Consider the following 27,665-nt stretch of genomic DNA (forward strand, 5'->3'; position numbering starts at 1 on the left):
GGCACTGCATGGCGCTGGGTCGCGCGGGGCATGGACCGTTCGGTAACGACCTCCACAACCAGGAGCGGGGTCCTGCAAACTTCCGTCGGCTTCACTATTGCCCTTCAAGCTACAAGCCGCCAGGGCACCTTCGACAAGCCCATAGATTAAGTCGTTGGCCGCTTTTGTTGCAGCCTAACACAATCATACAATCAACCCAAAGCGTTTCAGGCTTTATTTCCGGCGCGCCAGTGGCAGCGGCGTGATTATCTAAGCTTTGTTGGTAAGTAATCAATTATATAAATACTTGACCGTCCCCAAAGCTTACCACTCAAGTACACGGTGCCTGTAAAAAGAAAGTAACACTATGTGGGTCTTGTCTACAATCTGGAAACGTGTTGTGAAAGAGGAAGTTAAGTATGCTCATAACTGTACGTCGTCGCAGTCCAATAGGTATGCATGACTCGGCGTGGCCCGCGGCAACCAACGAACATGAAAACGATCTGGACCACCTCTGGCCCAGAATTGGTCGGGTTTCCGAGAGTACTCCTATATTTGGGTTGCTCGACAGTTTCGGTTGGCCGCTTTTTAGGTCTGCTCGGAAACTTCGAGTAGGCCTTGCAGTCGAGGAAACCCGGAACCGGGATGCTCGATTGCAAGGTGTATTCGAAATCCTCGATCAGGCCCAGAGTGGGGTTGCTCGATTGCAAGGCCTGCTCGAAGTTCTCGAGCAGACCCAGAGAGCGGCCAGCCGAATCCGTCGAGCAAGCCAAATATAGGAGTGCTCGAAATTCTCGAGCGGACCCAAAAAGCGGCCAACCAAAACTGTCGGGTAGACCAAATATAGGAGTGCTCGTAGAAATCGAGAAATCCCAGCTTGAGAAATTTCGCTGACGAGGTGTACTCGAGGACATCGAAAAATCCTAGCTTGAGAAATTTCGCTAATAAGGTTTACTCGAGGGCATCGAAAAACCCAACAGTGACTGCGTCATCGTAGTCCGATGAGGTACAAATGCATGAACTCTGCTCGGACACGCCAAGGTGCACGTAACACGTGAGCCCGGTTCTGGGCCCTCAAAAACGATACAAAGGCCCTGTTCTGGACCACCTCTGGCCCAGAATTGGTCCCCCTAAGGACGGCTCGAGCAACAGATCCACGTAATAATGGGGATTGCGGTTCGAACACTTCAGGAAAGCGTCCTGTTCGACGTCGAGGAACGGTTCAGATGGGGAGAGACGCGGCACGGCACACGAGGAAGATTAGGAGAATTGTCTTCTAAACATTTGCAGTATTTTCCTACCACTTATATACGGCGAAGGGAAGGCCCACGTGGTTCATCGGCTCAGAAAAGAGATCGCCGACGCTATGAGCCGCGACGATACGCCTAACCGCCAAGGAGGTATATTACCCGCACCTGTTTAATCTATATTACTAATTACTCTAAAGCTATGAATCACGTTTGGATGGTGCCATTTGAACGAAATCCCTTCTTCACCGGCCGTGAGTCCGAGCTGAAAGTGCTCCGTCAGGCGCTTTTCACGGGACATCGGACTGCAAAGGTCGCAGTCACAGGGCCTGGGGGAGTCGGTAAGACGCAGCTTGTACTTGGGTTAGTCTATCAAATAAGGGCCGAACACAAGAACTGCTCGGTCATCTGGATACCCGTAACGAGCAAAGAGAGCCTTGGGCAGGCCTATCTCAATGCCGCTAGGCAACTCAGCATATCCGGATGTGAAGACGACAAAGCCGATATCAGGAGACTTGTACGAGATCACCTAAGCAGCGAGAGCGCAGGCCAATGGCTCCTGGTGTTCGACAACGCTGACGACGTTGGCATGTGGGTGGACAAATTTACGCCGGAATCTGGTTGTCTGATTGACTGCCTCCCAAGAAGCAGCCACGGATCCATCATCTTCACGACGCGCGACATGAAGACAGCAGTTAGACTTGCCGGTCGAAACGTGGTAGAAATGTCGGAAATGGACGAAGCTGGCGGAAAGCAGCTAATACAGAAATACCTAGTTAATCGGGGCCTCAGTAGCCAAGAAGATGCAACGACCCTGCTGGCAAGGCTTACCTACCTCCCGCTGGCCATTATTCAGGCTGCGGTGTACATTAACGCGAACGGAATAAGCTTGGGAGACTATCTGTCGCTCCTAGAAGAGCAAGAAGAGGACGTAATCGATCTCCTTAACGAGGATTTCGAAGACGAAGGGCGGTATCGCGACGTGAAGAACGCAGTGGCCACTACTTGGTTTATTTCCTTCGAACAAATCCGGTGTCGCGACCCTCTTGCGGCGGACTACCTCTCCTTCATGGCTTGTGTAGATACTAAAGACATCCCGCAATCGCTTCTTCCACCGGGTCAATCGCGGAAGAAGGAGACACAAGCGATAGGGACGCTGCAAGGTTACTCGTTCGTCACTAAGCGGTCTGCAGACTCGACTGTAAACATCCAACAACTGGTGCACTTGGCAATGAGGAACTGGCTCCGGAAGGAAGGGCTACTGCCCGATTGGACCTGTAGAGCCATCGTAAGACTGATAGAAGTGCTGGGATACATTGGTCATGACAACAGAGTGACATGGGGGTTGTATATGCCGCATGCATATTACGTGCTCAGGTCAAGGCTTACCGGTGAGGACGACAGTGCCATAGCTTCGACAAAATGCTTCATCACTCGCATATCCCTGGGATCAGAAGGTCCGTGTTTCCTCACGTATCTGAAGCCTGTCAGCCATTGTACTCGGTCAGGTTGGGGTGCCGTTTACTTACGAATGCCATACTTCAAGGTCTCGGGCGTATTCCACCTCGCTCTTCGGCCTGAGCTTCTTGCGGACTGCGTGAGGACTGATCTTTGAGCGATCTGTTGTGAGTCCTCTCTGTTCAGCCCGTTCAATCACGGCGTCTCCATGAGTCCGTGTCTTCGCCCGGCTGTATGTCTTCGTTCTTGTGCTCATGTTTGCAGTTTGGTTCCTCCGTCAAGGAAATGTACGTAGGAGGTAGGAGTTGATGAGGAGTGGATGAGGAGTAGGGAGGAAAAGGAAGGGGGCGAGGAGGGAGATAGCATGCTTAAATCTCCAGCAGCGACCAGATGGAACGAGGAAGAGAGGATATGCGTGCAGAGACGAGGCAGTGCCGCGTGCCTCTTATTGAGTCCGGACAGGGACTCATTTTGGGCCACCTTGGAGGGACTGGTTTTGGCCCCCCCCCTCCTCGGCTAGAGTTGAAGCAATTCCTAGTCTGCGGCGGTAACGCCCCTTACCCCAAAGGGTGGACACAGTGAGCAAAGGTGAGCAGCGCCTGAACAAGCCTGAGCAAAAGCGGCGACGCATCACGTGGGCCAGACCAGAGTGCAGTCGTCTCGATTCGTCTCATCTAACAGAACAAACACTGCAATATTACTATCGAATGACGGACGTATATGTTTGTTAGAGCGCTGTAATGCTGCATTTGGGCAGCACTACCCGCTCAGTTCACTTTGCCCCATCCATTCCTTTACCTTCGAAACGATTGTGTAGGTGGAGGAGAGACTCGCTAAAAGTGACAAATTGGGTTTCCTGCAGTAACTGCAGTGATAATCAGGCCATGTCCATTGTTTCTTTCCTCCCCATTAGAACTAGTAATATGAAGTTCAACTGAAATGTAATCCTAGCGCTCTTTCCTTTTCTTCAAGTCACTCTTCGCTTTCTTGCGTGCTTTCTTGCCTTCTGATACTTGCCTATCTTGCCGAATTAAATGGCTATCCTGAAGCTATGATAATGCATACCCTGCTCGAAACGGCGCGGCCGGACGAACTCGTTCCTAGCATGCCGAAGACGAGCTGACTGGGTGTTGCATCTTAAAACAGAAAAATCGTAGGACGGACCTGAATGTCTTCGTGGCAAGCCGAAGCTGCAAGAGCCTTATCGTCCTCCTTGTCAATTCTCCCAGACGCAGAAGACTTCAGACAGGCACCCCCCTCTCCAAACCTGGACCAACTCAAATGAACAACAGGCGACTCGGCCTGTCCACCACAAGTATGGGAAACAAGGGCCCGGATACCGAGTTCCAAGAACGGCTGAAAGAATGGGAGGCGGACTTCGCGGTGGGTTCTTTCGAGCGCCTGTTTTGTGAGTCGTTGAGATTTCAGACACGAGAGTATGCTCCGGCCGATATTCCCAACAAGAAACGGGATAGACTATTCGGGGACCGGGACCGTGCATAGGCGACGCCGTTGGAAACTGTCGAGGAGCGGGGTCGGGGGTGGGCGGCAGCATTTGAAGTTGGGCGATATAGCCCGAACGACTACGGTGGGACCTATTACAGCCTTCAAGACCTCTTAGATTAGCTCAAGACATGAGATGCTGATGACACCAACCCGAAAACCGCAGGTAGAGTTATCTTCCTCGAAGGCATGGGGCTTGAGTGGATCCGTGCCATCTACTAGAAGTTCCCACGCATCTCTTTGGACTTTTTTGCTCGTCACTGGGCAAATCCTACCTTGCATAACCGTGGCGTGGCTCGCCCACCATTGGCCCAAGACCCCCGATACTACTGCGTACTATCGTACAGCCAGCTTCATGACGCCAAACTTTCAAATCCTGGCGAAAGTATGTCTCCGGCCTTCTATAAGCATCATTATTCCTGAGCCCTAGACAGTAACACATTCCTGCTGCCGAGTTTCACTGTATGGCCGGGTCCGCTTACAGAACTATCTCGTTCAGTCAAGACGAACCCAAGGACGATCGCCCAGCTGACTACGATACGAGGAGTTCGGAAGGGCGGAAATCTCGACGTGTGAAGAAAATGGCATGACACCTCAACCGGCCGTGAGCCAGTAGCTAATTAGCTACTGGGCAGCGGAACCAAAGCCAGGGGCAGCGAAACCAGTTGGCTCTGGTAAACCCTGGGAGACTGAGGGTAACGGTACTGTGATTCGCTGGAGGAACTGGGAACGCTACGCACCAGCAAGGGCATCAATCCCGCCCCTCCCGAAACTCATGCAGAGTATGATGGAAGAACCGAAGCGACAGCAAGAACCTCCTGAAATCGGACCCAGTAAGGACTATCCTGCAACAATTATTAAAAGAAATCTGAAGGCACTGACTCCGCTAGCCGCTAGAGAGAACTTGAACTGGCGGAATGGGAGAATTTAGAACTAACGGCAGACTTCGCGGATGAGATGATCAAGAGGACAGCAGAGAGCTACCTCCAAACAGTTGCTGCATGCCAAGCATCGGCTGCAACCGCTCAGGCAAATTTGTGCGTCTCTGAGCTGCCCACACGCATATTCCAACTGAGGAGAGAGACTTACAACTAACACCGTAACCAGCGTTGGCCAAATCACCAAGTTCGTACCAACGGGCTTCCGTCGGACTCTGGGCTTTAGCTCACCTGTTTTGGTCAAGGATGGCATCAGTTTTCGTTCCTGTCAGCCTTATCGCTGCCAACTTGTACGTTTATGCCTTGCGTTTTCCCACCTGCCCACCAACCTATGCACGGTACCCATTTCATGCTAGCACAAGCTAATTCGATGATCAGTTCCTAGGCGGCAATTTTGCTGCTGGAAGCGGGCTCTTTTGGTAAGTCCTTTTTTTGAACCTCATCTCAGGAGTTAGTAATCGTGACTACAAGAGCTGAGATGCTTACATTGATAATTTCGTCGCCCAGGCTCTTCTAGGCAGTTTCAATGCCCATCGCCGTCAAGGTCGATTGCGTGGATGATGTTTGGAAAAGACATATGGGGGATTGCTAGGGTATTTATCTTCAAACCCAGCCAGTCCCTTCGGGATTGGTTTGTGATCAACGTCTTTCGGAGGAGGCTGACAGTACCCAAGATTGAGAATGTTGGCTTTGGGGTGGCTTGAGTCATTGTCCTCGGTGCTGTTCCTGGGTAGGAGGGGTAGGCAGGGGTGTTAGGCGCCTCAGCCGTCGTTCGGAAACCTACCTAGGTACTCAACAGCTGCAGGCTGTTAGATAATTAGACAATGAATAGCAGAGCAGTTATTGGACCTTGGAGGGAAGTTTTGTTGTTGCACACCTAACATGTTGATTTGTTCGGGACGGCGCGTCGCCAAGAGAAAAAAACCAGACTCCGGTTGCCTGACACTCTGGGTTGCAGCAACTGCATTAAGTTAGGTGGGGGAGTAAGCGAACGCCACTGATCCAGAACATTCTAGATAAGCGAGGAACACAACCAACCCTCTTATATAAAAAGCCCATAACTCAACCAATTCTTTTCCAATTCTCTTCATCTTCAATTCGTTTTATTCTTCTCTTGACAATGGTTTCATATACAGAAGAAGACCTCCGCAAGGCTTGCGAGGAAGCCGTCAGAACACATCGATTACGCAAAGTCGCGCGAAAATGGAACGTTCCACCCTCCACCCTTTATGGCCGTCTACATGGCTTCCTAACTCGAAATGTTGCTCATCAAGATGAGCAAAGGCTTACACAGACCCAAGAGGATCGTTTAGTCGAATGGATTCTTCTTCAACAAGATTTAGGATTGCCCCCTACACATGCACAGATCAGGGAGCTTGCACGCCGTATTCTAGCTGAAAGGGGGGACTCCTTACCACTTGGAAAGGGGTGGTGCCGTGCCTTTCTTAACCGCAATCGAATTTTGAAGACTCAGAGGGCCAAGAGAGTCGATTCGGTCCGCGTCAACTGCGCTACAGAGTCAACAATTCGACCTTGGTTCAACCATTTCCAAACACCAGCTATCAAGGCGATTAAGCCAGAGAATCGCTGGAACAAGGACGAATCTGGTATTATGGAAGGCAGAGGAACCAACGGCCTTGTCATTGGAGCCGTGCCTTTAAGGCGCTTCAAAAAAAACAGCCTGGAACCCGCACTTGGACCACTTTGTCGAATGCATCTCAGCAGCTGGCCGTTGCCTTCCTCCTTTGGTCATTTTTAAGGGGAAAAGCGTTCAACAACAATGGTTTCCTTTGGATATGAAGCCATTTCAGGATTGGTTCTTTACAGCAACTAAGAAAGGATGGACTACCGATGAGACAAGCCTCAAATGGTTAAAAAATGTGTTCATTCCTCTCACCAAGCCAGCAAACTCCTCTGAGAAACGACTCCTTATTATTGATGGCCATGGCAGCCACACAACTGCCGATTATATGTGGGAGGTATTCACAAACAATATTCACATTATTTATCTGCCTCCCCATACTTCCCATGTCCTCCAACCCCTAGATTTGGCCATATTTGGCCCCCTAAAACGACTTTATCGCAGACGGCTTGAGGACCTTCTTGCTAACGCCTTTGACGACTCTTCTGTAGCCGAAAAACGTGCGTTTCTGGAATGCTACCAGATTTCACGCACAGAGGCAATTACTAAGAGTAATGCTAAGTCAGGATGGAAGGCATCAGGCCTTTGGCCCTTGAATGTCAACAAACCGCTAAGAAGCCCACTCCTCCTCAAGAATTCTAATACTTCACGCCCCTTAAGAACTACTATAGTTACCCCAGAGGTTCGCACACTCCGTATGCCAATCCTGGAGGATTATGGAAACGATCGGGTGCAGTGGAGGACTCCTAGAAAGGCACGTGATTACGTTGAGCAGGCAAAGAAGTTCGCACGCATCATCAAAGCAATGCCAGCGGATAAGCTCTTCCTCAGAAAGATTGGTAAGGCTTTGGATGAACAGGCCTTTGAACTAGCTATTAGGAAGCGAAAGATTGAAGGTCTAGAACACACTCTCGAATCAATAAGAGCCAGAAAGAAGAAGAAGGTTGAAGAAGATCCAAATACCACCTTTGCGAATATTCAGACTATTCGTGAGGCCCAGAGAGCTGTAGGGCGTGCAGCAGAGGTTTTAGAAGATGCGGAAGAAGCGGATGATTCAGAGGATATCAAAGATTGTATTGAAGTTTTGTAAATAAAAAGATCACCCTTTCTTTTGTTGGAGGGTTAGTTGGGACTCCTGCTTATACAAAATGTTCTAAATCAGTAGTGTTCGCTTACCCCCCCACCTAACTTAGTCGCAGCCTCAATCACACCCATTGTGTGGGCGGCGTGGTCCGGGCTTATGGTGGCGGTGCAGACGAGTAATGAAGACGGTTGGGCCACCTCTTGGGGCTGTGTTCTTACTGGAAACACCCTTGCACGCCGACGTTAAGTCCCTCAGCACCTTTTCTCCCTACCTCTATAGCTGGCCACGGCCCCACGCTTTTGTGGCAGCCTGGCCTAGCAAATCCATCCCCTGAACCTCGTCTGGGAAGAATCCATCTCGCCAGGCTAATCACCCGCCAGGCTAATCACCCACCAGTCGGCATCCCCAAATATGGAGCCACTTACGATACTCGGGTTAGCAAGCAATGTCGCCTAGTTTGTTGACTTTGTTTCTACTCTCGTTTTTAGTGGAATTGAGATTGCCGGGTCTGTCCACGATGCCACTGCACGCAACCTTGAACTCGAGACGGTCTACGACTCGTTGAACACCTTCAGCTCGAACCTGGTCATCCAAGCCGCGCAGCCCAACAGCCAGAACTCTTCCAGAGTTGGTTCGAATACCAGATCTCTTGAAAAGCTCGCCACGGAATGTTAAGTCCTTTGCAATGAACTAATCGACACTCTCAGAGGCTTCAAAGACCCGGGGGCATCCCGGAGCCCATTAAAGGCCTTCTTAGCCGCATTCAAGGCGCTTCTCGGCAGCAAAAAAGTTAAAGAGCTAGAAGGAAGAATAAGTCGGTTCAAAGGGGCTATAGCTTTGCACACCTTTCCAATACTAATGTGCGCCCAGTAAACCACGACTCGGATTAATTACCGACATCAAAGCACGATGTCAGAGAACAACACACTTCCATGCTCCACACTCGAGATGCGCTGCGAGACGAGGAGTCAAAATTGAGAATAGACTAGTCCGCAACCTTTGACAAACTCGATGGCTAGCTGCAGAGCATGGCGCAGGCCCTTTTGCGTGGCAGGGACAAGAGCGAAGCCGACGATGCTGTCAAGGTTATCGAACAAGAAATCTCACTTCTGTCGCTGGCGGAAAAAGATCTGGAGATGATCTCCAAAGGGCAAAAATTTCTGAAATCCCCCGACTTTGATTCAATGCCGTTTCGGCACTCCGAAATCCTAGTAGTTCACCATGAGACCATCCGTTGGGTTTTGATGCAAAAACCCAGCCAAGGGGTTCACGAGTCTCAGACGGCCGGTTCCCTTTCCTCGAGTGGCTCAAGCACAGCAAAGGCGTGTTGCGGATTTCCGGAAAAGCTACCATGCCCCAGCAGTGGATCACCCCAGCAGTGGATCACCCCAGCAGTGGATCGCCCTTTTACACCAAAACACTACAATCCATATATCGTGCTGGCACACGAAGTGCACGGCCAAATCTTATCATTCTTGCAGGCAACTCTTCTTCTTCAGCCTCTTCTTCATCCTCTTCTTCATCATCCACCTCTTCAATTTGAGGCTCTGCTTGAGGCTCTGCGGGAACCTCGCCGCCCAGTAGTATCCTCCCTAGGTCTATGAACCGCTTGTTAGGATTGGGAATTTTCCTTCGTTGTTGGGGCTTAATACGTTCCAGTTGAGCATCCAGGGCTTCAATACGGTGCTGCTTGAGTACCAATTCGGCCTGAAGCTTCTCAACGGCCGCCGCAGCTTTCTGGAACTTCCATCTAGTCCGGGGACTGCTTCCTTTCCTAAAACCCCTAATCTGACGTCTTGTAGTTGGTATACTAGGGATTCTAGAGAGGACAGGGGGTTCAGGGGTCTTTGCCCTGTCTTGGTGAATCTCTGGGTGGTTTAGACTTTAGGGCTTTTTGCCTATTAACAGGCCAATTTCCGGTCGTCCGGAATGATGATTTGATGGTTCTTCCTGTCAACGTTTCCTCCCTGACTACCTTTTAGCAGCGAATGAAGTTGATCTTGTCAACAAGTGCTGCGATATTCTTTCTCCCTTATATTGAAGTACCAGTTGACACTTTGGGAGTAAACCCGTTAAAACGAACGGCTTCCATTCTCTTGCCTACTTTGGCTCGAATGTCGGGGTTTCTAGCTTTGAAGCTAAAAATCTAGTTTTCCTCTACAGGGTCTTTTTGCCCTGCTTCTTTACAGAGTCTTGTAGCAATGCTAGATACTGTTGAGTAACTCGGAGCAAAGCCGAGTCTTTTCTGTTGACGATGCACTCAATGAGCCGCTTTTCTTGAGGCTCTGTGAGCCTGCGTTGTGTTTGGAGGACCTCTTCTTTGGGGGGGACTCCGTTGAGTCGTCGGTTCAACGTTGTATAAGGAACTCCATGCTTTTGAGCCGATTGACAAATGGAAAGCTTATTGTCTGTGACATCTAGGTACGCATTGGCCATATTATCGTTACTTTATTCAGACATTATGGTAGTACAAGACGCAATTCCCACTTAAAGGTAGGGGGAGAAGAATGTCAGGAAGCTAATTTGGAGTTAACTTGGAGTCACTTTGCGACAATGTAGCGAAAAAAGCAGGGCTTCTGGGCTGACAAATCCATACGAAGATTAAACTACATGCAATTACATAACTGGCTCAATTGCCTACTTGCGAATAGCTTCACAATTGACTACGTTATTGTTGTTCAAAAAGGGAGTGTTTTGGTGTAAAAGGGTGATCCACTGCTAGGGTGATCCGTTTGGGGGTGGGGGGGTATGGTAATCGGTTAATTCGCCAGCTCTTTCTCGTCTTGCCGGATCAATTCCTCGTACTGCGTTGCAATTTGCGATGGCCTCTGCATGAGGGCCAAAGCTCGCTTTTCGCCCGTGTGGAGGGTCGCGGCATTAACGGTCGAGGGAGGCATCTTGTCGGCGGCTCGGGAGCAAGGCAGGGAAGGTCGCTGCGGGATTGGAAGGATTCGAGGCTGTTTGTCGACATATGTGGTGATGGTTACATTATAGCGTCAACGGCATGTGGAAGCCTGGTAGTCGGAGATTTTCCCGGGCCAGGAATGCAACGTTGGCCTAGGGGGAAGGCCAGTCTTGTGGTCTGGGGCCTGGGCAGAGGGCGCCCAGGCCCCAGGAAACCCCCGAAAGCCCCGCAAAAAATGGCCTGGCCAATGGGAGATGTCTATCAAATGCCCAAGTATTTTTGGATCCATATTTGGTTGAATTATATCCCAAAACCACATATTTGGCTGACAACAGGGCCTATAATTGACCGTTTGATTTGAACATATTTGAGTTGATGCCTGTGCTGATCACGGTCGCCGTCCCGCAGGGCATCGTCGCTGAGCGGGGGCGGGCGGCCAACCTCCTACGCTACACCTCGACGAACAGGCGCGCACTGTTATGCTTATATGCTGTGCTTATATAAGCAAGGAAGGTGACCCGTGCATTAGCCTACATAGCGTAGGCACCAAACCTTAGCTTTGGAGGAATCCTCCTTCTTCACACCTTGTTTCCTGGCACAAACAGTGCATCACACGCACCATCGCCGCCCTCGCCGCCGACCGCGACAGGATGCAGGACGCCATCGACAGGCTCGAGCGCGCCCTCCAGGTTGTCGTGGGCGCCGTCGATGGCCAGGGCGATAGGATCGACGACCACGGCGCCGCGCTGAACCGCGACGAGCGGGGCATCGACGGCCTCAAGGACCGCTGCGACGAGCTGGAGGCCTCGGTTGGAAACCAAACAAAGAAAACCCTAAACCTATGAACAGAACAACCTCGATAAAATTACCTACCCACGACCGTAACATCCCTATCCAACTGCCCCGCAAGCGCACGCACGATATCCTCAGGATTGGTATACAGCTCCGACGTGCCATTCGCCAGCAGCGCATTAAGCACGCCAGCCATCCCCGCGGGCGCGGCAACCAGGACCGTCGACGCAACATAGCCGAGCGCGCCGAGCGTGGCCTCGTTGGGCGTGATAAGCGTCGCTGCTGTTCCGGGCACGCCGCCCAGCGCGTGGCCGATCATCGGCCCGGCGAAGTCGCATACCTGCGCGGCGGCTCTGGGTTGGGCGGCGACGAAGTCGAAGTTGAGCCCGCGTTTGAATGTGAATGCGTAGGTGCTGGTGAATGCGGTTGGAGGGGGGGTGCCGTTGGGGAGACAGGCTAGTGGGATGCGGGTTGGTGGTGGTGTTTGGGAGATGGTTACTCTGAGGAGGAGGAGGAGGAGGAGGAGGAGGGAGGTTGAAAGGAGGGCGTGCATTTTAGTGGTTTGCTGGTGATTGCTTTTCGTTTTTTCTTTTTTCGTTTTCCCTTTATGTCTTGGTTGAGGGTGAAAGGGGGCTTGGCGGTTGGGAGGGAAGGAGAAAACAAATTTTTGAAATCTGACTGGGCGTCGTTTATAAAGGATCCTCCTAAAGGAGCTCGGACTTGCCCTCGCTTTCGCCTTGGTGGCGCAAGCCAACCGGCGATGGTGATGGGCAGAGGATGGATGGATGGTGGGATCGGCTTACGCTAGTGCAGCGCCGTGGAGCTGGAAGCTGCTGGGATAATTAGGCTAAGACGTTGAATACGACTCTACTTATTGGAATTCGTAAAATCAGGGACTCAAGTAGGTATCCGACCAGACCAGGTTCCACTAGAAATTGATTTGCATTCGTCGGGACAATCAAACATTATCACAGTGCTTCCTGGGCTGGAGTAACGAGCGACGTGGTTTTGTTGGTTGAGCTACCTATAGGACTGCCCGAGGTACCTTACTAACTGCCCGAGGTACCTTACTACCTGGAACTGCCTCATGTTTTTTCAAGTTCTCATACCTCTTCCCTTGAATCCCACCTCAGTTTCCCATGCCTTCTCCACAAGCTTCCGCACTCAGTTTAGGGACTGACGGTAGCGGGCGGGGGAGCAACAGGGGTCGCGGTGCTCTGGGGCGCACGCTTCAACAGCGTGGAGCTCCAGGTGCCGGGCAGGCAGTAGTAGATGCTCCTGCAGGCGCCGCCGGCGCCGTTATAGAACATGATGTGCTGGTCGTCCTTGCGGCAGACGAAGCTGGTGTAGCTGTTGTCGCCCCAGCCGACATTTCTGTAGTTCGCATACGACTGCGCGTTGGAGTAGATGTTCCAGTAGAAGGTCACGCCACTCGTGAAGGTGGCGCCGTACGTTGCGCCCTCCCACGCCGCGATGTAGCTGTAGGCGACGATGTTGCTGCCCGTGGGGTACGTGCCGCAATTGCCGTCGTTGGGGCAATACTGCCCGTGGCGAAGAAACCTGTCAGTCAACCGCACGACTGCGGGGAGATGGGTCTCTTGGGAGGAAGAGGTGCTCTTACCACGACGAGCGAGTACGTGGGGCAGTTGACGAGATGGACGCCCTCGACGCGTCTCACGATGTTTCCACGCTCATTGAGCTCTCCGCGGGCTTCGATGTTGACTTCATCCCGTTCAACAACTGGAGTGGGATCGTTGGCCGAGGGCATGGCGAGGGTCGCAGCCAGAAAGGTAGCAATAACGGCCAGCTTCATGGCGGCGATAATGTATCAAGCTGTTGAGACGAGGATTCAAAGGGGGAGAGACAGGAGGGCGAGGGAATAGGGCTATGTGCCGATGGCTTGCTTGTTCAAGAAAGCCAAACCTCAACGGTTGGGAGAGATGGCGGTATTTATCCTTCCATCCCAGCCCATCCCCGCCCATCCCAGCTCATCCCATCCCAGCCCAGCCCAGCCCAGCCCAGCCTGCCCAGCCAGCCTGCCTTGCCGTTCTCGCTCTTAGTCCTGGGCAAGTTGTTTCCTCCGGCTTCGTGCAGAAACCGTTGGAGGAGTCTCACTACCTCAGCCTGACCTCAGGTCAGACCATTCTGCTGCCGTCATGAGTAATGCCAGGGAAGGCGGGGTTGCATTGGGAATAATAGAGCACAGCTAAGATGGTAGAATAGACTCAGGGCCCCGGTCTCCATCGAGTCTGTGTTGAAGATGTGTGCTCGAGCACGGCAAACAGAGAGTGACGCTCGCAGGTGGCGGCGATGAGGTTGCCGCTCTAAGCGCAACGTTGTAACTGAGGTGGGTTGGAAGCCTTGAGAGAAAGTCAAAGAGAGCTCGGCATATTGGCCAGGCCGCAGTGCCATACATGTAGGAAGCTGACGAGGGCTGCTGACCAAGACTGTTGCCCCATCTTCAAACCATCAGCAGTGGCTCCAACCTGGCCGTCGATTGGCCCGAACACCCGGGTCTGATTCTTGGCAGTGGAATTCGGCCGGATCGGGATCCCGCTTATGCCCATGGTTCCTCGCCCGAGTGTCTGTTCGGTATTACGTTTACACATTACTAAAAATTGACCATTACCAATGTAGAGATCATTAACCATTACCAATGTGGGAGTCGAGTTACGCGCAGCCCATGGCCTAAGCGAGCCTTGACATGGGGCTAATGCAGAGCCAGAAACGGTGAGGGCCGCCACACCCTCTGGGGACCCAGATCAATAAAGCGGCGCAGCTGCGGCGCACAACAGCAAGATGCGGTGCGGGGAACCCTTACTCAGCGGCAGCCAGAGCCTCCAAGCCCAATGGAAACACGCAAAGCTCAGCTTTGGCATTTTGACTGTCGCCGTGGTGCCCTCCAGTATCCCATGCAAGTGAGCAAGCAAGCAACCACCACCAGCAGCAGCAAAATCACCACAGCAGCGCTGAGACTGCCTGGATGTTGTCCACGATGCTGTCTGCAACCAACTTGAATCCGTCCACTCAAGGTCAATATCCCATGCACGCCCCAATTCCACCCGCACACGGCAAACGCCACCCTCACACGGCAAATGCCACCCTCACACGGCAAACGCGGGTGTGATGCGCATCGACGCCGGCGTCTGCGGTTGGCCTCCGAATTACGCCGAGAGAGGAGGTGGGATGTTGGAGACTCAGGTTGAGGCAACCAGAGGATGGGGTTTGGCACATTCTCCTCCCCAGGGCTCGCCAGCACATCCTGGCTCGGGTCCGCATAGTTCAGACACGCCCAGTCCAGCAAGCCACGCCCGCCGTCGATGCCCTGCGGCGCGAACTCCTTGGCCGCCTGCACCCGGGCCTTCACCCTGGGGTACGCAAAGGCCTCCTGCTCGGACGTGCGCGCCATCACCACGGCCAGCTACGGCACGCCTTCGTGCGGCGCAACAGTGTCACGGTAGCGCTCCACGCCCATAGCGTTGCCGCCCGCGGCGGCCGAGTTCTCGATGAACAGCGTCGGCGGCGGCTAGAACAGGCACTGCGTGATGAAGTCGCCGTCGGGGATGAAGGCCTGCAGCTCGGCCACCAGGGCGTCGTGCAGCTCCGATGCCCGGGCCAGGATGCGCGCGTCGTTGCGGAACGACGATGTGAACCACGTGTTGTTGTGGTAGCGCGTTGGGATGTTGTGCTCGAAGGCCATCTCCGAGACGGAGGCCATCTTGAGGATGTTCATGATCTCGGGCAGGGCGGCCACGACGATGTCCTTGAAGTCGGGCATGTGCGTGAAGATGCAGACCAGGTTGCTGCCCGGGTTGGCGTCGACGGCCGACGGGATGATCTGCTTGGGGAAAAGGCCATGCCGCCCCAGACCTTGTCGTGCGGGATGGCCGCCGTGCGGAAGCTAGTGACGATGCCGAAGTTGTTGGAGCCGCCCTTGAGGGCTGGGCACCGGTGAGCTATCCATCTCAACTGGCGGATCCGTCATCACGCCAATCTCGACCGGCGGCTGCCAGCTCCCGTGGGTGCTGCGCGTGGGTGCTGCGCCATCACGGGACTGCCTCATCACGGGACTGCCTATGCGGCTGTGGTCCGACGGCGGCGGGCCGGTACCCTGCGAGTAGTACGGGTAGTGGTTGTCCCCGCCCTGGTACGGCGAGCCCGGGTGCAGCGACGAGGGTGTGAACTGCTGCAACTGGTGCAACGCCTGCTGTTGCTGCCAGTCGGAGATTGTTTGTGCGTTGGTGCCGGGCGTGGACGGAGCCGTTCTGCTGCGGCCCGGCCGCCGCGTTGAAGACCACGCTCGGAGCGTACCGGACATTGTACAGGCCGTTAAGGCGGCGAGTGCGGAGGGTCGAGGCGTCTTGGGTGGAGTACATGGTCGTCTGGGTAAGCTGGTTGATGAAGCAGTCGAGCTGGTTGAAGCCGAGGTTTCATGAACTTGTCGGCGTATGCGAGGTTGATGGGGCCGGACGGTCTCCGGCCAAGTAGTCGGCGAGCGGCTCAGCCCCCCTTGGTCCATCCAGTTGATGGCGATGGAAGCATGTTGGCATTGGTGGTCTGCCTCGAGTCGTTCAAGTACTGCAGCAGGTTGATCTCGACGCCATTGGCTGTGCCCGAGGCTGCGTACGCTCACCGAGGAGGCGAGGTTGAGCGATCCGTGTTCACTGATTCGCGACTCACGACACTTAATTCTAATCGCACCAAAAACGGTCGAATCAGAACAATTACAACAGCACGACGTAATTAAGAGAGTTCATGGTGCTCGGAGCTGGCTGACGCGCTGTCAATTGGGCGGCGGTCGGATTTGGCTGGGTTGGGCCGATGTGTGATACGGGGTGGCGGAGCAATGCGCGGCTGCGTGTGCATCGCTTCCTCTGCGTTCCTGTCTCGCAAATCTGGATTGGCTAGCCCAGGGCTGTGTCAAAGCCACATGTTATGCCGCGAGAGAACTGGGTGCGACTGGCTCCCCAGCAACTCGGAGAACACTTCAGCCCTGGGTGTGGCCCGATAAACAAAAAAGTGCAAAGTTACTCTGCGCAGGTCGACGACCTGCCCTAATGTTCGGCGACTTGCATAGCCTCCCTGTAAATAAACCGACAATCCACCTCGACATAAAAGAGCCTGTCGACATTTTTCAAAGCGTGCTGTTTGCCCATTTGTCTCCGCAAACCATTTCTCGACGCTCTTCAGACTCCCCTCCAACATCTGGCCACTCGACATCAGATAAGATGCACCCGGTGAGGTCCGCCCTGGCACTCGCCGGCCTCCTCGTCAGCACCGCTTTGGCGGTTCCGGCCGAGGTAGCCAACCCCACTGAACACCATCCCGTCTTTGAGTGCAATCTGCCCGTGCATACGGAAAGACTCCCCACATATGCTCTCGGCCACTCCCTCGTGTTCCCCCAAGACAAGCTGCAGGCCATCATCAAGGGGGCGGCCGGGGGCGGCGCCAGGATCGACGAGCGCGAAGACGACTCGGGCAGGTACTGGTACAGCCGAGAAACCCTCGTCGGCCGCTTTGACAAGAAGACCAACGAGACGTTTGTACTACCGGACCTACCGTCCCTCAAGCCGGGCGACATCAAGCTCAACGGGGAGCTCCTGAAGATCCTGATGGCGGATCGCTCTATCATCGCCAATGACAAGACGCTCGCCGGGATCGTCATCGGCTCCCGGCTCGACGGCTCGCGACAGGTTCTCCGCAAGGAGCCGTCGCCACCCGCCTCGTACCTGCTCGAGGGCGCCGTCCGGCGGGCGATCCCGTACGAGTCCGCTTCGCACCCCGTCTGCGGCCCGGGCAGCCAGGCCGTCTTCAGCTTCGACGCAAGCGGCAACATCCGGGGGCTGCGCCACGCCTGGAAGCCCGCAACAAGCCAGGGGACGTCTCTGCAGCCCCTGAGGCCCGACCAGATCCGGGCGCGCATCGCCGAGAAGCTTGCGGAGTCCGGGCTGGACGGCAACGCCACGGTCCGCCACGTCGACCTCTGCTTCTACGACTCGGGCGCCGCCCACATCCAGCCCGTCTTCCGCTTCAACGCGACCGTCAGAAGTGCCGGCGGCCCTGCCACGGCGCTGCTCGTCGGCTACATCCCCGCCAGCGACAAGGGCGCGCTGGAGCCGCTGCCCAACATCACCAACCCGGACCGGGGCGCCCTTCCCGGCCCCAGCCTCCCCCAGTACGATCCGGGCTTGAATGCCACTAGGTCGCCCCGTAGCGCCACCACCCTGGCGCGCCTCCCGGGCCCGTCCCGCCGCGACGGTGCCATCGCCCTGGGCCGCTACCTGATGAACGGCGACGGGCTGTCGCCAACCTTCATCGAGGAGGGCTGGGGCCTATGGTCGGGGCTGCACTCGGCGTCCTCGCGCTTCGTGGACGCGCAGTACTACTGGGACGACGCGAGGGGATACAATGAATGGGCGTGGTACTATGTCAACAACGTGGACGTCGCCTTCAGCGACGGCCACGGGTGGCCGCATCACTTCCTCACCAACGGCGGCCTCCCCGGCGGCGGCACCGTAACCATCTCGTCGGATCTATACGCCAAGGGGTTCGGCGCCTCGGCCGAGGGCAGGGGGCTGTCATACTGGATCCTGGGCGAGTGCAGCGTCATCCCCGCGCCCACCGACTTTCCGGCCGGCCAGGGCCACCTCGCCTTCGACCCCTGGTGGAAGGTGTTTGACGGCGGCATGCGCGCCGCCGTCGGGTACCGCGACCTCGCGTTCACGAACCCGCCCAAGTGGAGCGAGGTCGGCATGGCTCTGGGCTACGGCGCGTCGGTCGTGCATGGCTTCATGAGCACCATGCTGCCCACGGGCAAGACGTCGGCCGTCACGCGGTGTGGGAGGGATGGAGAGACCATCTTTCAAGTTGGTGGGCTGGGGAAGCCCGACTGTCTCACTATATGGTGGTACAATTGAAGGAAACGTGGCGCCGGGGTAGCTGCGGTTTCTGGCAGGCGGCTTATGGAAAACTAAGCACAAAATGCGGGTGTGGCCGTCAATAGTGTGGCTCGTGTGCTAAGGCTCGCCGGCAGAGCTGGCGACTCTCCTATGCTTCTTTCTTTTAAGTTTTGCTTTGTGCAATACAAATGGCTTCTTCACTCTGATGCCGTCCATGCTCAAACGCCAAGGTGGATAAATGACACCCAACTTATGCTGGAGCTGTCCTGCTCCGATATTACCACGTTGCTGACCTTAGAATAGTCCTCGTCTAACACAAGTCCGAAGCTGCCAGCTACGTACGGGAGACCGGCCACCTGTCAGGCAATAGCAAAGTTCATCGGCCCGTTGAGACTGTTCCTACTTCCTGGACTGGCCACGCCGTAGGCTGAGAGAAAGGTTAGGAACGGTGTCCTCTGCGTGCGCCGTAGATCTGCGTGCGCCGTAGATCTGCGAGTCAAACGGCGGTGAGCGGGGCGCCCTCCCAGTCCCCGAGAATGAGCGCGCCTTTACCAGGGTTATTACTGCCGACACTTGAATTTCGAATTTAGCACCTCGTCCAAGCTTGGCTGTCGGAAGTCCATGGGCGGAAACTTTTGGCAGGCCAAGTGTCTCAGAAGCCAAAAGCATGCAAAAGCAGTCCAAAATGAGGGTATTCCAATTGTGTATTGTCTTGTGTTCTAGGAAGGAAAAACCGGCCTGCCCCTGCAGGCCCGGGGACCAATTTGACCCGGTAAAACCGCGGTCTAATTAGGTGCCCTGTGCGGGCCCTGCCCGGGCACCCTAGACCATGCCGAAAGCAGTAAGGCCTTTCTGACAAAGTGCCTTTATACCACATCTTTCCATAAGGGCAGCATCACATATAAGGCGATCCGTAGTCAAGACGATTACAGGACTAGAGGACGCCGCAGCCATTGGGTTTGACGTAGCGCTCGCATTAATGTAAATTTTGAATACAAATACGCCAAATGCAGCCATTTGCGAGTTAAAAATGCTTAAGAAAGGCCCAATCGAGTCAAATATGAAGCCTTTGAGTTGCAGTATATTTTGGCATTGTTATACGAAACGTACGCGAATTTTTAGTTAGCGCTTATGGCCGCTTTTTAGAGCCCTGTCCTCCAGGCTTAACTTCGACTTAGCCTAGTATTGCTGCAGATGCTGCGATCTATTGTTACTTACTATAGTCGAGGTAAGGTGGGAGGATTTAGGTTGGCGTGTCTTGTTAGCGAATCTGCTTTGCACAGGTCGCTCTCGTCTCTGGTTGTTGGTGGTTGAGGGCCGTAGTGTAAGGGTAATCGCCAGGAAAATACGACAGGCCACCAGCTATTATATTGGATTGAATCTATTTTCACATTTTCGAGTTGACTGTTGATGTAGAGGTGTATAAATGGTAATTAGGGAGAAAAGAGGAAAGTTATATAAACAGGTATGCAGAGGGAAAAGAGAGCAAGGGGAAAAGAAGATCCTCCCTCCACCCCTACTGACGCTAGCTAAATACATTGACTAGCTACGGCCCAATGCAAAGGTCACGATTACGCTTTATGGCTTTCTCAGTAAGACGACGCGGGATAGTATACTTGGGTTCCCAGGTCCGGTTCTCATAGCCCGCCCACTCGACAGAGCATTTTGAGTTCTCAACGTCGTGAAACTTTTGGATCTGGTAAAATTCTGTATATTCGCCTTGATCCAATATCAGTTGCTACAAGAGTCATAACAGGGGATAGGTCCTGTGGCGGCTAGAGGTCTTTGTATCTCGCCTCTTCCTCCTTGTACGTTGACGGCCCACGACGCTTTCCTCTCTGCTGGTAGTGCCTCGGACAATATTACAGTGGCTACGCTCTAGTCTTACAAATGTAGAGGTGGAGCCGACGAATTCTGAGTTAAAGCCTGCCTCGAGACCTTAGAGCGAGCTAGGCTCGCTACTATGCCTGGGTCTATTGGCATATTCCCCGCTCGTAGCCTTTTTCTCCGAGTTATCTCGCGGGCTATTCGTGATGCCCGTATGATGTAGGGCCCCCGAGCCCACAAGCATCTCAACGCCTCTTCAAATCACACACGATATAAACCCTTGTAATTAAAGGAAGCCTCATTTGGTTTTACTAGCTATCTGAACTACTCCTTTTTTAAAAAATGTAGTGACTCAAGACCGCTTTCCCTCTCCCTGTCTAAGATTTCTCTTCTCTTCTCAAAGCATGTCTATTCTGCCATGCAAACCTAGAGACCCCTCTTCTGCTGAAAAGCAAATAAAATACCCCTCTTCCCATCGAGACAGCGCACGAATTCACCGTCGTTCCCCCCCTTCCCCTTTCGCCTCTTCCCTTTCCCGCGCAACGCTTACAGCTTGCGAGGAAGCCGCGCCAAGATCCGGCTCCATGTGGAGACTACAGCTCTCGCCCGGTTCGCGGCATGTGGGAGGAGGCGAAACATACGGGCACCCCCGCGGCCACCCAACACGGTAGTGGCGGCAGTGGCCGTGTCACCGAGACCAAGCAGCCGAGTAGCACGGCCTACGATGTTTGTGTTAGAATAAGAGGCAAAAATGTGGCGGCGGAAGGACGGAAAGGGGACCACGGAGGACTGTAGGGTAAGGGAGTCGTCGCCCCGGGGGACGGCACCACCAAGAGGTCCAGCTTTAGCCGCTAAACGGATCGCATCTAAGATCTCGCTGTCCTTGATAGCAGCCTCAACACCTTGATCGGGAACGTTGCTGCCATTGCCGCTGAGAGGTAGACGGAGCTCGCCGTCATCCTTGGAGAGACTCTCGCTAGTGCCGATGACGTTGCCATGTTCATCGCGTGTCCAAGTGAGGACCAAGGAAAGGTCGGCAATGCGCTATACGCGCCGCTTGAGATGCTCGAGATGCTCTCTATCCACGTACCCGCCCACGGTCAGACCGCCGAGATCAAGACGGACCATGGTCTGGAGGCCGGGATAACGTGTCATGACGTGGGCGGAAGCGCTCTTAGACGACGTATTCACGCCCCCCTTCTTGCCTCGCTTTCCGGCGAAGGTGCTGGTGTTGATGACAATAGAAGGTGTAACATCACGGGCTGATCGATACAAGGAAATCAGGGGGTGGGGCACTTCGGCTGCGAAAGTATCGCGCTCCCACAGAAACGGAAAGACTTTGGTATCCGCTATCTGAGGATGGGCAGCAATAACGCCGCGCAATTTCCCGAGAAGCAAGTGCAGAAGCTCAACTTGGAGCGCGTAGCCCAAGGTGGAGACGGACATTTCGCTGGTGATGGGGTTGAAGTGCTATGTAACCCCCAAAACATTAGTATGTGATTATCGCTACATTGCGAGTGCAACATATGAACTTACAATGTTGATGTTACTGCCAAGAAAAGCCTCGTCCAGATGACCTCGCTGTGGAAAGCCATCGTAGGTGATGTGATGGTGATCGATAGGATCAACGAGGAAGTGGTAGTCCTGAACGTCGACGTCGGATACAAGGCGAGAGTGGAGGGTCGCCATGATTTTATCTAGCCGCTGGGCAGCTGAGGATCGCCTGGGGGAATCTGCGTGTGTTAGTTCCGGCCGCCGCGTCTTTGGACATACACAAGGGATAAATACACAGGACCTAAGAATGGATCAGGGAGGACTGGCAAAGACTCACCATGATGAAAGAATCCGAATTCTTTTATGTGCAGGTTAGAAAGGCAAAAACTAGGCGGCACTGGCCAAATGTAGAATGCGGAATGGGATTTAGGTGTTGGCGATGGCGATTGAGGAGTGGCGCACAAAAAAGAAGAAAACGAAAAGTGATCCCAAAAGGGCCGCATCAAATAGGTACCTTAGGTATCACAATACACTTAGACCATGTGGTGAAACACCAGAGCGAAGACAAAAGACGGGACGATACAAAGCCTTCGCGATGTATTACTGAGCAGGCACACTAGATCTCGCTTGACAAAGGAGACGGATAGTCCCCTATATGACGTTCAATCTTGAAGGAGATCAAAGAGCAATGGGAATTGCATTCACTTGGTCTTTTTTTTTTTTTTTTTGGAGAGGGGGGGGGACTTCTGCGCGAAAACATTAGATGGTATTGGGGCGCATGACACTGTCGGGTGCATTCATCGCAGGCTCAACCAGCAGGCCGCGGTGGGTGCCCGACCACCATCCGGCGGGTCACCTTTTGAAGAAATTCGGCTCTGGTTAGCCTTACCCGTGCTCCGCCCCACTCTTTTTTTGGGAGGTCAGGTTCCCTGAACGAAAAAGGTGGGGCGGGGCACGGGTACATGACGTGATCCGTCCTGTTCTTACCATTTCTCTGCAAGCAGGTTGGCTGGCACAGGTCTGCAGGACTCTGCTGCAGACCAACCACTTAGACTGTGAGGACTCTGCTGTCACGGCACGCCTAGACAGGCGATGCGCCCTGGTTGGCCGCATCCTATTTAGCTTGGTGGTCAGTGCAACGCCCACACGTAACCACTGCCCACATACTTTTCCCGCGCCCGGCGCGGGCATAGATGGCTTCCTCCAAACTTAGATTCTACGAGTACAGCGACCATTACTGCAGCCCTGTCTCAAGCAGTCGACTGTGCGGCGATAGCCCTAGGAGTAAACTCGTTAAAATGAGTGGCTTCTATCCTAGCAAAACAAGGTGCTCTTCGACCCTTCTGCAGGCGACATCGAGCAGAATCAACGGTGGATTCGATACTGGTCGCACACTTCGTATTCGACCTCAAAGACGCGAGAGTTCTGAACAATCCACAGAACACCGCAGACATCAAGTGTATCATCTACATATTCCTATAAACTCGATGGATGCGATATACGAGAGTCGACCACGAAGTAGACGACCCGGCGCGGCGTATCCTCTGACTTTGCGAAGATTAGACCTCGAATATTTGAGCCATGGAAGCCCATCCACTGCCGTTCGTTCCGTCTCCGCCGCGACCCCCTGGCGCCGGTCACCAAGGCACCCCTCATGTTACGATGGAGAGGCAGAGCAGCGAGGCAGGTAACTGGATGGCGTCGGCCGTGGTGGTGCAGCCGCGGTCAGCCGCAACCCAATTATTTCTTCACCCTTTCCCCGCTGCGCTATTCGGCTCAATCTCCAACAATATCGTCTAGAAGGCAATACCTAACCGCCAAACATGACGACCGAAACCCAAGGCTGGGATTCGCGATTAAACGACGCCGACGCTGATACCGACGCTACCAATCCGTCCCGACGGTACGACCTGGAGCAGGAGCGTCTCCTGCAAGACGTTCTCGTCGCCGTGCGAAACGAGCTACCCTTTATCCAGCCCGACCGTCTCACGTTCATCAGCCATCTTGGCCAAGGCAGCAGCTTCGAAGTAGCCAAGGAGTTGTTCTCTCCACCCGAAGGCATGCCGTACTTCACCGCGGTCAAGCGCATCATCGTCCGACGCAATAACTATGACGGCGGCGCTTGGGACGACACGCGTGCAGAGCAGCCGCTTGCATTCCGGTGTCTCGTCAACGTCATGCGCGAGATTCGTGTGCTGACACACCCCAAGCTGCGGTCGCATGGCTGTCTTGTCTCGGCCATAGGCTGGGGCTGGACCGCGAAGCCGTGGATCGCCACTCGCCCCTACCTCGTCATGGACTACTCAGACAGAGCCTCGCTGGCCCGGTTCGCCAGCCAGTGCGTGATTACTCTCGCCGAAAGGCGCCAGCTCGCGCTCGACGTTGCCATGGGCATCCGCGCCCTGCACGACTGCAACATTGTGCACGGCGACGTCAAACCCGCGAACGTGCTGATCTACGACTTCCCGCACAAAGCAGCCAACAATGACCGCGACTTTATCGCCAAGCTGGCAGGTTTTGGCTCCGCCTTGTTTGAGCAGGACTTTGCCAGTCAGGACGAATACTATCTGGGCACCCCAAAGTACAATGCCCCCGAAATATGTGGCCGACGACGGGACTCGGTCGAGCAGCATCACAACCAACTCTCTGAGTTCGAGAAGTTCAAGGCGGCCGACTGCTATTCGTTTGGTCTCCTTCTATGGGAGACCTTCAATGGCGGAAATTCATTTGTGGAACCTAGCTGGCTCGAGCCAGGCGAGGATGCTGTGACTTTCTCGATCGGATATTCTACCAGAAGGAGGACGCCGTCTTGGACCTGGCATTCAAGTTCTTAAACCGGCTATCGACTCCCTCGGGACACTCTGAAAACGAAGCAAAGATGTCTGCTGTGCATGCCAAGGGCTGGCCATATTCGAACCCAACCCGTTCGCAAATGGCCAATTATGTGAACAACTACCCTCAGTTTCGTGGACAGCTTGACGATTTCGCCACTACTCTGGAGGCCGATCTTTCCGAAGCGTTGCAGCGCACGCTTTCTTTGTGTCTGCGGGACGAAATCTTGCAGAGAGACCAAATCCATGACATTGTCAAGACACTTTCGGCTGAAATCGGGGACCGTGTTCCGCTAGGGGGGAACTCGACACGCAGAATAGGGCCTCCTGATCACCAGCCATGGAATCCTAAACCAAACGCGAACCAAAGCATAGAAAATCACGGCATTCGCCTGTCCCCCAACGCGGGCTCTCGGGTACGCGTTGTTCCCAAAGACGCCTCTGCTGACCCCTCCCGGCAGTTGATGGTACTTCCTGCGCCCAAGCGGAGAGAGACCGTCGTTTTAACACCGCAGGCTTATCGTTACGGATACGAAGACATGTTTATGGTTCGTGTTGGCCTTTGATCTGTACCTAGTTATACGACGGCAAGAGCACGACGACTGGTGGGCCAATTACCTAGCTAACTGCGTCTCAGGCTGCCCTCAAAACCCAGCCTCCTTGGTATAACCAATGCGAAGCCGCCACGCTTATCGAACGCGAACTTGAGACGGAAACTAGCCCAGAGAGAAAGGCCCAGGCGCACTTGCAGCTCGCTCTCATGTTCCAGATCGGCTACGGCATTGCCCCTGACAGCCTGGGAGCACTGCGTCACCTCGAAGCGGCACGCGAGAACAAAGTCGCCCGGGCCATTTTCAGCCGAGTTCGCACGGCATTGCAACTAGACGAACAAGGTCAAGAACAGACAGCACCCGGTGCCGTCGACGACGTGACGTGCAGGAATCCGGCCATCTTCCTGGGCAGCGCTCTATGGAGAAGCGAGCCAGAAAATACCAACAATTCTGAAGACCAGACATTGAACTTGGGCCCCATCAGTGTGGCCTCGTTCCGGGTACTGGAAATCCTGGTCAAAAGGGGTCGGTTCGAGCCCCACGAGCTCTCTGAAGCGCTTACAATGGCCTGTCGAGACGGGCTGTTGGACGTGGCGATGCTGCTCGCGAAACACTGCACAGCCCTCTCTGCTATCAACACCGACATACCAAACCTCCTCCACTGGCTGATCATGTTCAATCCCGACGAGGCCGCCGAGCTGCTGCGGCATCTCGTCTCGGGGCCGGACGGGGCTGACCAAGGCGATCGCCTACAAGGCATGCGGTCGCTCCTGGCGTCCGGACACGACCAGACCACCGTCTTGCTCCCGCATCGCTGCATGGAGCTCTACGGGACGCCCCTGCACTGGGCAGTGACGGCGGGATATGCAGATATCGTCACGGCGTTTGTTTCTCTGGGCGCCGACGTCAACGCCAGGACCCAGTGGATGCAGACCGACCAGGAAGAGCCCGACTGGAGCCACAGTCCCGGCCCCAGCCCTCTCGACTAAGCCGTCATGTACCACCATGCTCGGATTGCGGGACTGCTGCTGGAGAGCGGCGGCGAGGCTCACGGTGGGGATTGGTACTGGTCTCACTCCGTCTTCCACATAGCCGGACACAGGACGCTGCAGTTTGCGCGATACATGGCGCACGGCCGAGGCCACCGGGCTGCGCTGCAAGAGACAATCGACGTGCTCGTCCTCCGCGGGCTGGACATCAACGCCGTGGACTCGCTGGGCCAGACGCCGCTCTTCGTGGCAGTGAAGAACATTGATCTCGAGCCGTACATACTTGAGGAGCTGCTCAGGGCCGGGGCCGTAGGGGGGACCGAGTGCGAGGCGCGCGAGGGCAACCTGGTTTCCTCGGCGGTTATCGGCTGCGCCCAGCGCCGCCTCTCGGCCTACAAAATCCCGCTGCTCGTGTCGCATGTCCGTGATATCAACGCCTGCGGCCCCGGCGACGGGAGCTTCAACGCGCTCCACCTCTGCGCCATCTTGGACGCCGCGCCTGCCGCCGAGGCCTTGCTGCAGGTGCCGGGGATCGATGCTGACGTCGAGACGGACCGCGGCGACACGGCTATGTCGTTGGCCGCGCTCAAGGGGCCGCTAGGCGTCCTGGCCGCACTAATCCGCAAAGGCGCCGACCTCGGCCGAGGAGAGACGCTTGCCGGAGCAGTCTCCGCCCGCCAGCTCGGCGCAATCATGATGCTCATAGCCGCCGGGTCAGGGGTCACGTTCATGTCTTTGGGCGCGGAGTACAATATTCTCCACAAAGCCGCGGCCATCGACGAAAACCGTCCGTCCATCGTCCGCAAGCTTCTAGCCAAGTGCCAGGAGCTGTGCGCACAGGACGCCGTAAACGGATTCAGCGGCGCCAGCTGGACACCCCTCCACGACGCCGCGTACTTTGGCGACGTCGATGGCGTCATGGCGCTCCTCGAAGCCGGCGCAGACCCGACGAGGCACAAATTGCCTAGCAACTTCACTTACGGGGGGACTCCGCGAGAGTTGGCCATTAAGATCCGCGAGAGCATGAAGTCGGGTAAGCTCGACTTCCACCCGCGCGTGCGGGCCGAACAGGACCACTCGGAGCTGTACTCACTGAACAAGCTGCGCCGCGTGGAAACGCGGTTCATGGACTACATCACTGAGATTATCGACATGCTGCGTCGGGCTGAAATAGAGCTACCTCAAGCCGCGCTGACGGCCCCCCATGGGAATCCGCCGTCTTATTACTCCTCCACCACCCGCACGACTCATGTTTCTGAGAATATTTCTGAGAATAATCCCCCGTCGTCTCCCAGCAGCCGCCCGACCGATGTTTCCAACACCAACAGCGCCATGATGGGGACGATCAGGGCGATTACGGCAAACCCGGTCGCGAGCGAGCGCGACGCGGCCACGATCTTGGCCTGGTTCAGCAGCCGGACGTTGGGGTCGTCTGTTCTGGGGGAGGACGAGGGCTTCGGTTGACGGCACGGTTAGGTTTTGAGAACCAGTCGTTTTTACTCCGCGCAGGGAAGGGCCGTTGGGCA

General features: G+C 54.8%; 8 protein-coding genes across 8 annotated transcripts; 3 read left to right on the plus strand and 5 right to left on the minus strand.

Annotated features, from left to right (window-relative positions):
• Positions 1–1,143: 1,143 nt before the first annotated feature.
• B0T26DRAFT_680601 (P-loop containing nucleoside triphosphate hydrolase protein) lies at positions 1,144–4,409 on the plus strand (the record flags this gene model as incomplete). Its single annotated transcript, XM_060440508.1, has 7 exons — positions 1,144–1,199; positions 1,270–1,379; positions 1,427–2,514; positions 2,949–2,971; positions 3,068–3,262; positions 3,977–4,092; positions 4,354–4,409. The coding sequence occupies 7 exons, from the start codon at positions 1,144–1,146 to the stop codon at positions 4,407–4,409; spliced, it is 1,644 nt and encodes a 547-aa protein (XP_060292112.1).
• Positions 4,410–10,610: 6,201 nt separating this feature from the next.
• B0T26DRAFT_876051 (uncharacterized protein) lies at positions 10,611–12,501 on the minus strand (the record flags this gene model as incomplete). Its single annotated transcript, XM_060448077.1, has 3 exons — positions 11,676–12,501; positions 11,376–11,553; positions 10,611–10,759 (listed from the first exon to the last, which is right to left on the minus strand). Exons 1-3 carry the CDS (start codon positions 12,099–12,101, stop codon positions 10,611–10,613), a joined length of 753 nt encoding a protein of 250 aa, XP_060292113.1. The 5' UTR covers positions 12,102–12,501.
• Positions 12,502–12,807: 306 nt separating this feature from the next.
• On the minus strand, positions 12,808–13,241 carry B0T26DRAFT_620093 (uncharacterized protein; the record flags this gene model as incomplete). Its single annotated transcript, XM_060436059.1, has 2 exons — positions 12,808–13,089; positions 13,170–13,241. Coding segments are annotated over 2 exons (354 nt in total), but the record flags the coding sequence as incomplete, so codon positions are not given.
• Positions 13,242–14,652: 1,411 nt separating this feature from the next.
• On the minus strand, positions 14,653–14,957 carry B0T26DRAFT_756423 (uncharacterized protein; the record flags this gene model as incomplete). The annotated part of the gene is made up of 2 exons (XM_060446094.1): positions 14,653–14,694; positions 14,781–14,957. The coding sequence occupies 2 exons, from the start codon at positions 14,955–14,957 to the stop codon at positions 14,653–14,655; spliced, it is 219 nt and encodes a 72-aa protein (XP_060292115.1).
• A 117-nt stretch (positions 14,958–15,074) lies between these two features.
• On the minus strand, positions 15,075–15,924 carry B0T26DRAFT_680604 (uncharacterized protein; the record flags this gene model as incomplete). Its single annotated transcript, XM_060440509.1, has 3 exons — positions 15,075–15,418; positions 15,458–15,813; positions 15,860–15,924. The coding sequence occupies 3 exons, from the start codon at positions 15,922–15,924 to the stop codon at positions 15,075–15,077; spliced, it is 765 nt and encodes a 254-aa protein (XP_060292116.1).
• An 852-nt stretch (positions 15,925–16,776) lies between these two features.
• B0T26DRAFT_680605 (uncharacterized protein) lies at positions 16,777–18,465 on the plus strand (the record flags this gene model as incomplete). Its single annotated transcript, XM_060440510.1, has 1 exon — positions 16,777–18,465. The coding sequence occupies one exon, from the start codon at positions 16,777–16,779 to the stop codon at positions 18,463–18,465; it is 1,689 nt and encodes a 562-aa protein (XP_060292117.1).
• A 2,642-nt stretch (positions 18,466–21,107) lies between these two features.
• Positions 21,108–22,585, minus strand: B0T26DRAFT_728881 (uncharacterized protein). The gene is made up of 3 exons (XM_060442925.1): positions 22,106–22,585; positions 21,811–22,007; positions 21,108–21,744 (listed from the first exon to the last, which is right to left on the minus strand). Exons 1-3 carry the CDS (start codon positions 22,269–22,271, stop codon positions 21,319–21,321), a joined length of 789 nt encoding a protein of 262 aa, XP_060292118.1. The 5' UTR covers positions 22,272–22,585; the 3' UTR covers positions 21,108–21,318.
• A 1,006-nt stretch (positions 22,586–23,591) lies between these two features.
• On the plus strand, positions 23,592–27,603 carry B0T26DRAFT_680607 (uncharacterized protein; the record flags this gene model as incomplete). The annotated part of the gene is made up of 5 exons (XM_060440511.1): positions 23,592–24,533; positions 24,563–25,015; positions 25,061–25,147; positions 25,237–26,113; positions 26,243–27,603. 5 exons carry the CDS (start codon positions 23,592–23,594, stop codon positions 27,601–27,603), a joined length of 3,720 nt encoding a protein of 1,239 aa, XP_060292119.1.
• Positions 27,604–27,665: the final 62 nt, after the last annotated feature.

Source organism: Lasiosphaeria miniovina, assembly GCF_030549165.1.
Source record: "Lasiosphaeria miniovina strain SMH2392-1A chromosome Unknown B0T26scaffold_7, whole genome shotgun sequence".
Lineage (NCBI taxonomy): Eukaryota > Fungi > Ascomycota > Sordariomycetes > Sordariales > Lasiosphaeriaceae > Lasiosphaeria > Lasiosphaeria miniovina.

Bases quoted from the DNA above. Each gene is read 5' to 3' on its own strand.
- B0T26DRAFT_728881 (XM_060442925.1), bottom strand. From the start codon at position 22,271: ATGCGGCCCTTTTGGGATCACTTTTCGTTTTCTTCTTTTTTGTGCGCC. The intron at 22,008-22,105 runs GTGAGTCTTTGC...TAACACACGCAG, and splicing joins ATTCGGATTCTTTCATCATG to ATTCCCCCAGGCGATCCTCA. The intron at 21,745-21,810 runs GTAAGTTCATAT...GGGGTTACATAG, and splicing joins TTGGCAGTAACATCAACATT to CACTTCAACCCCATCACCAG.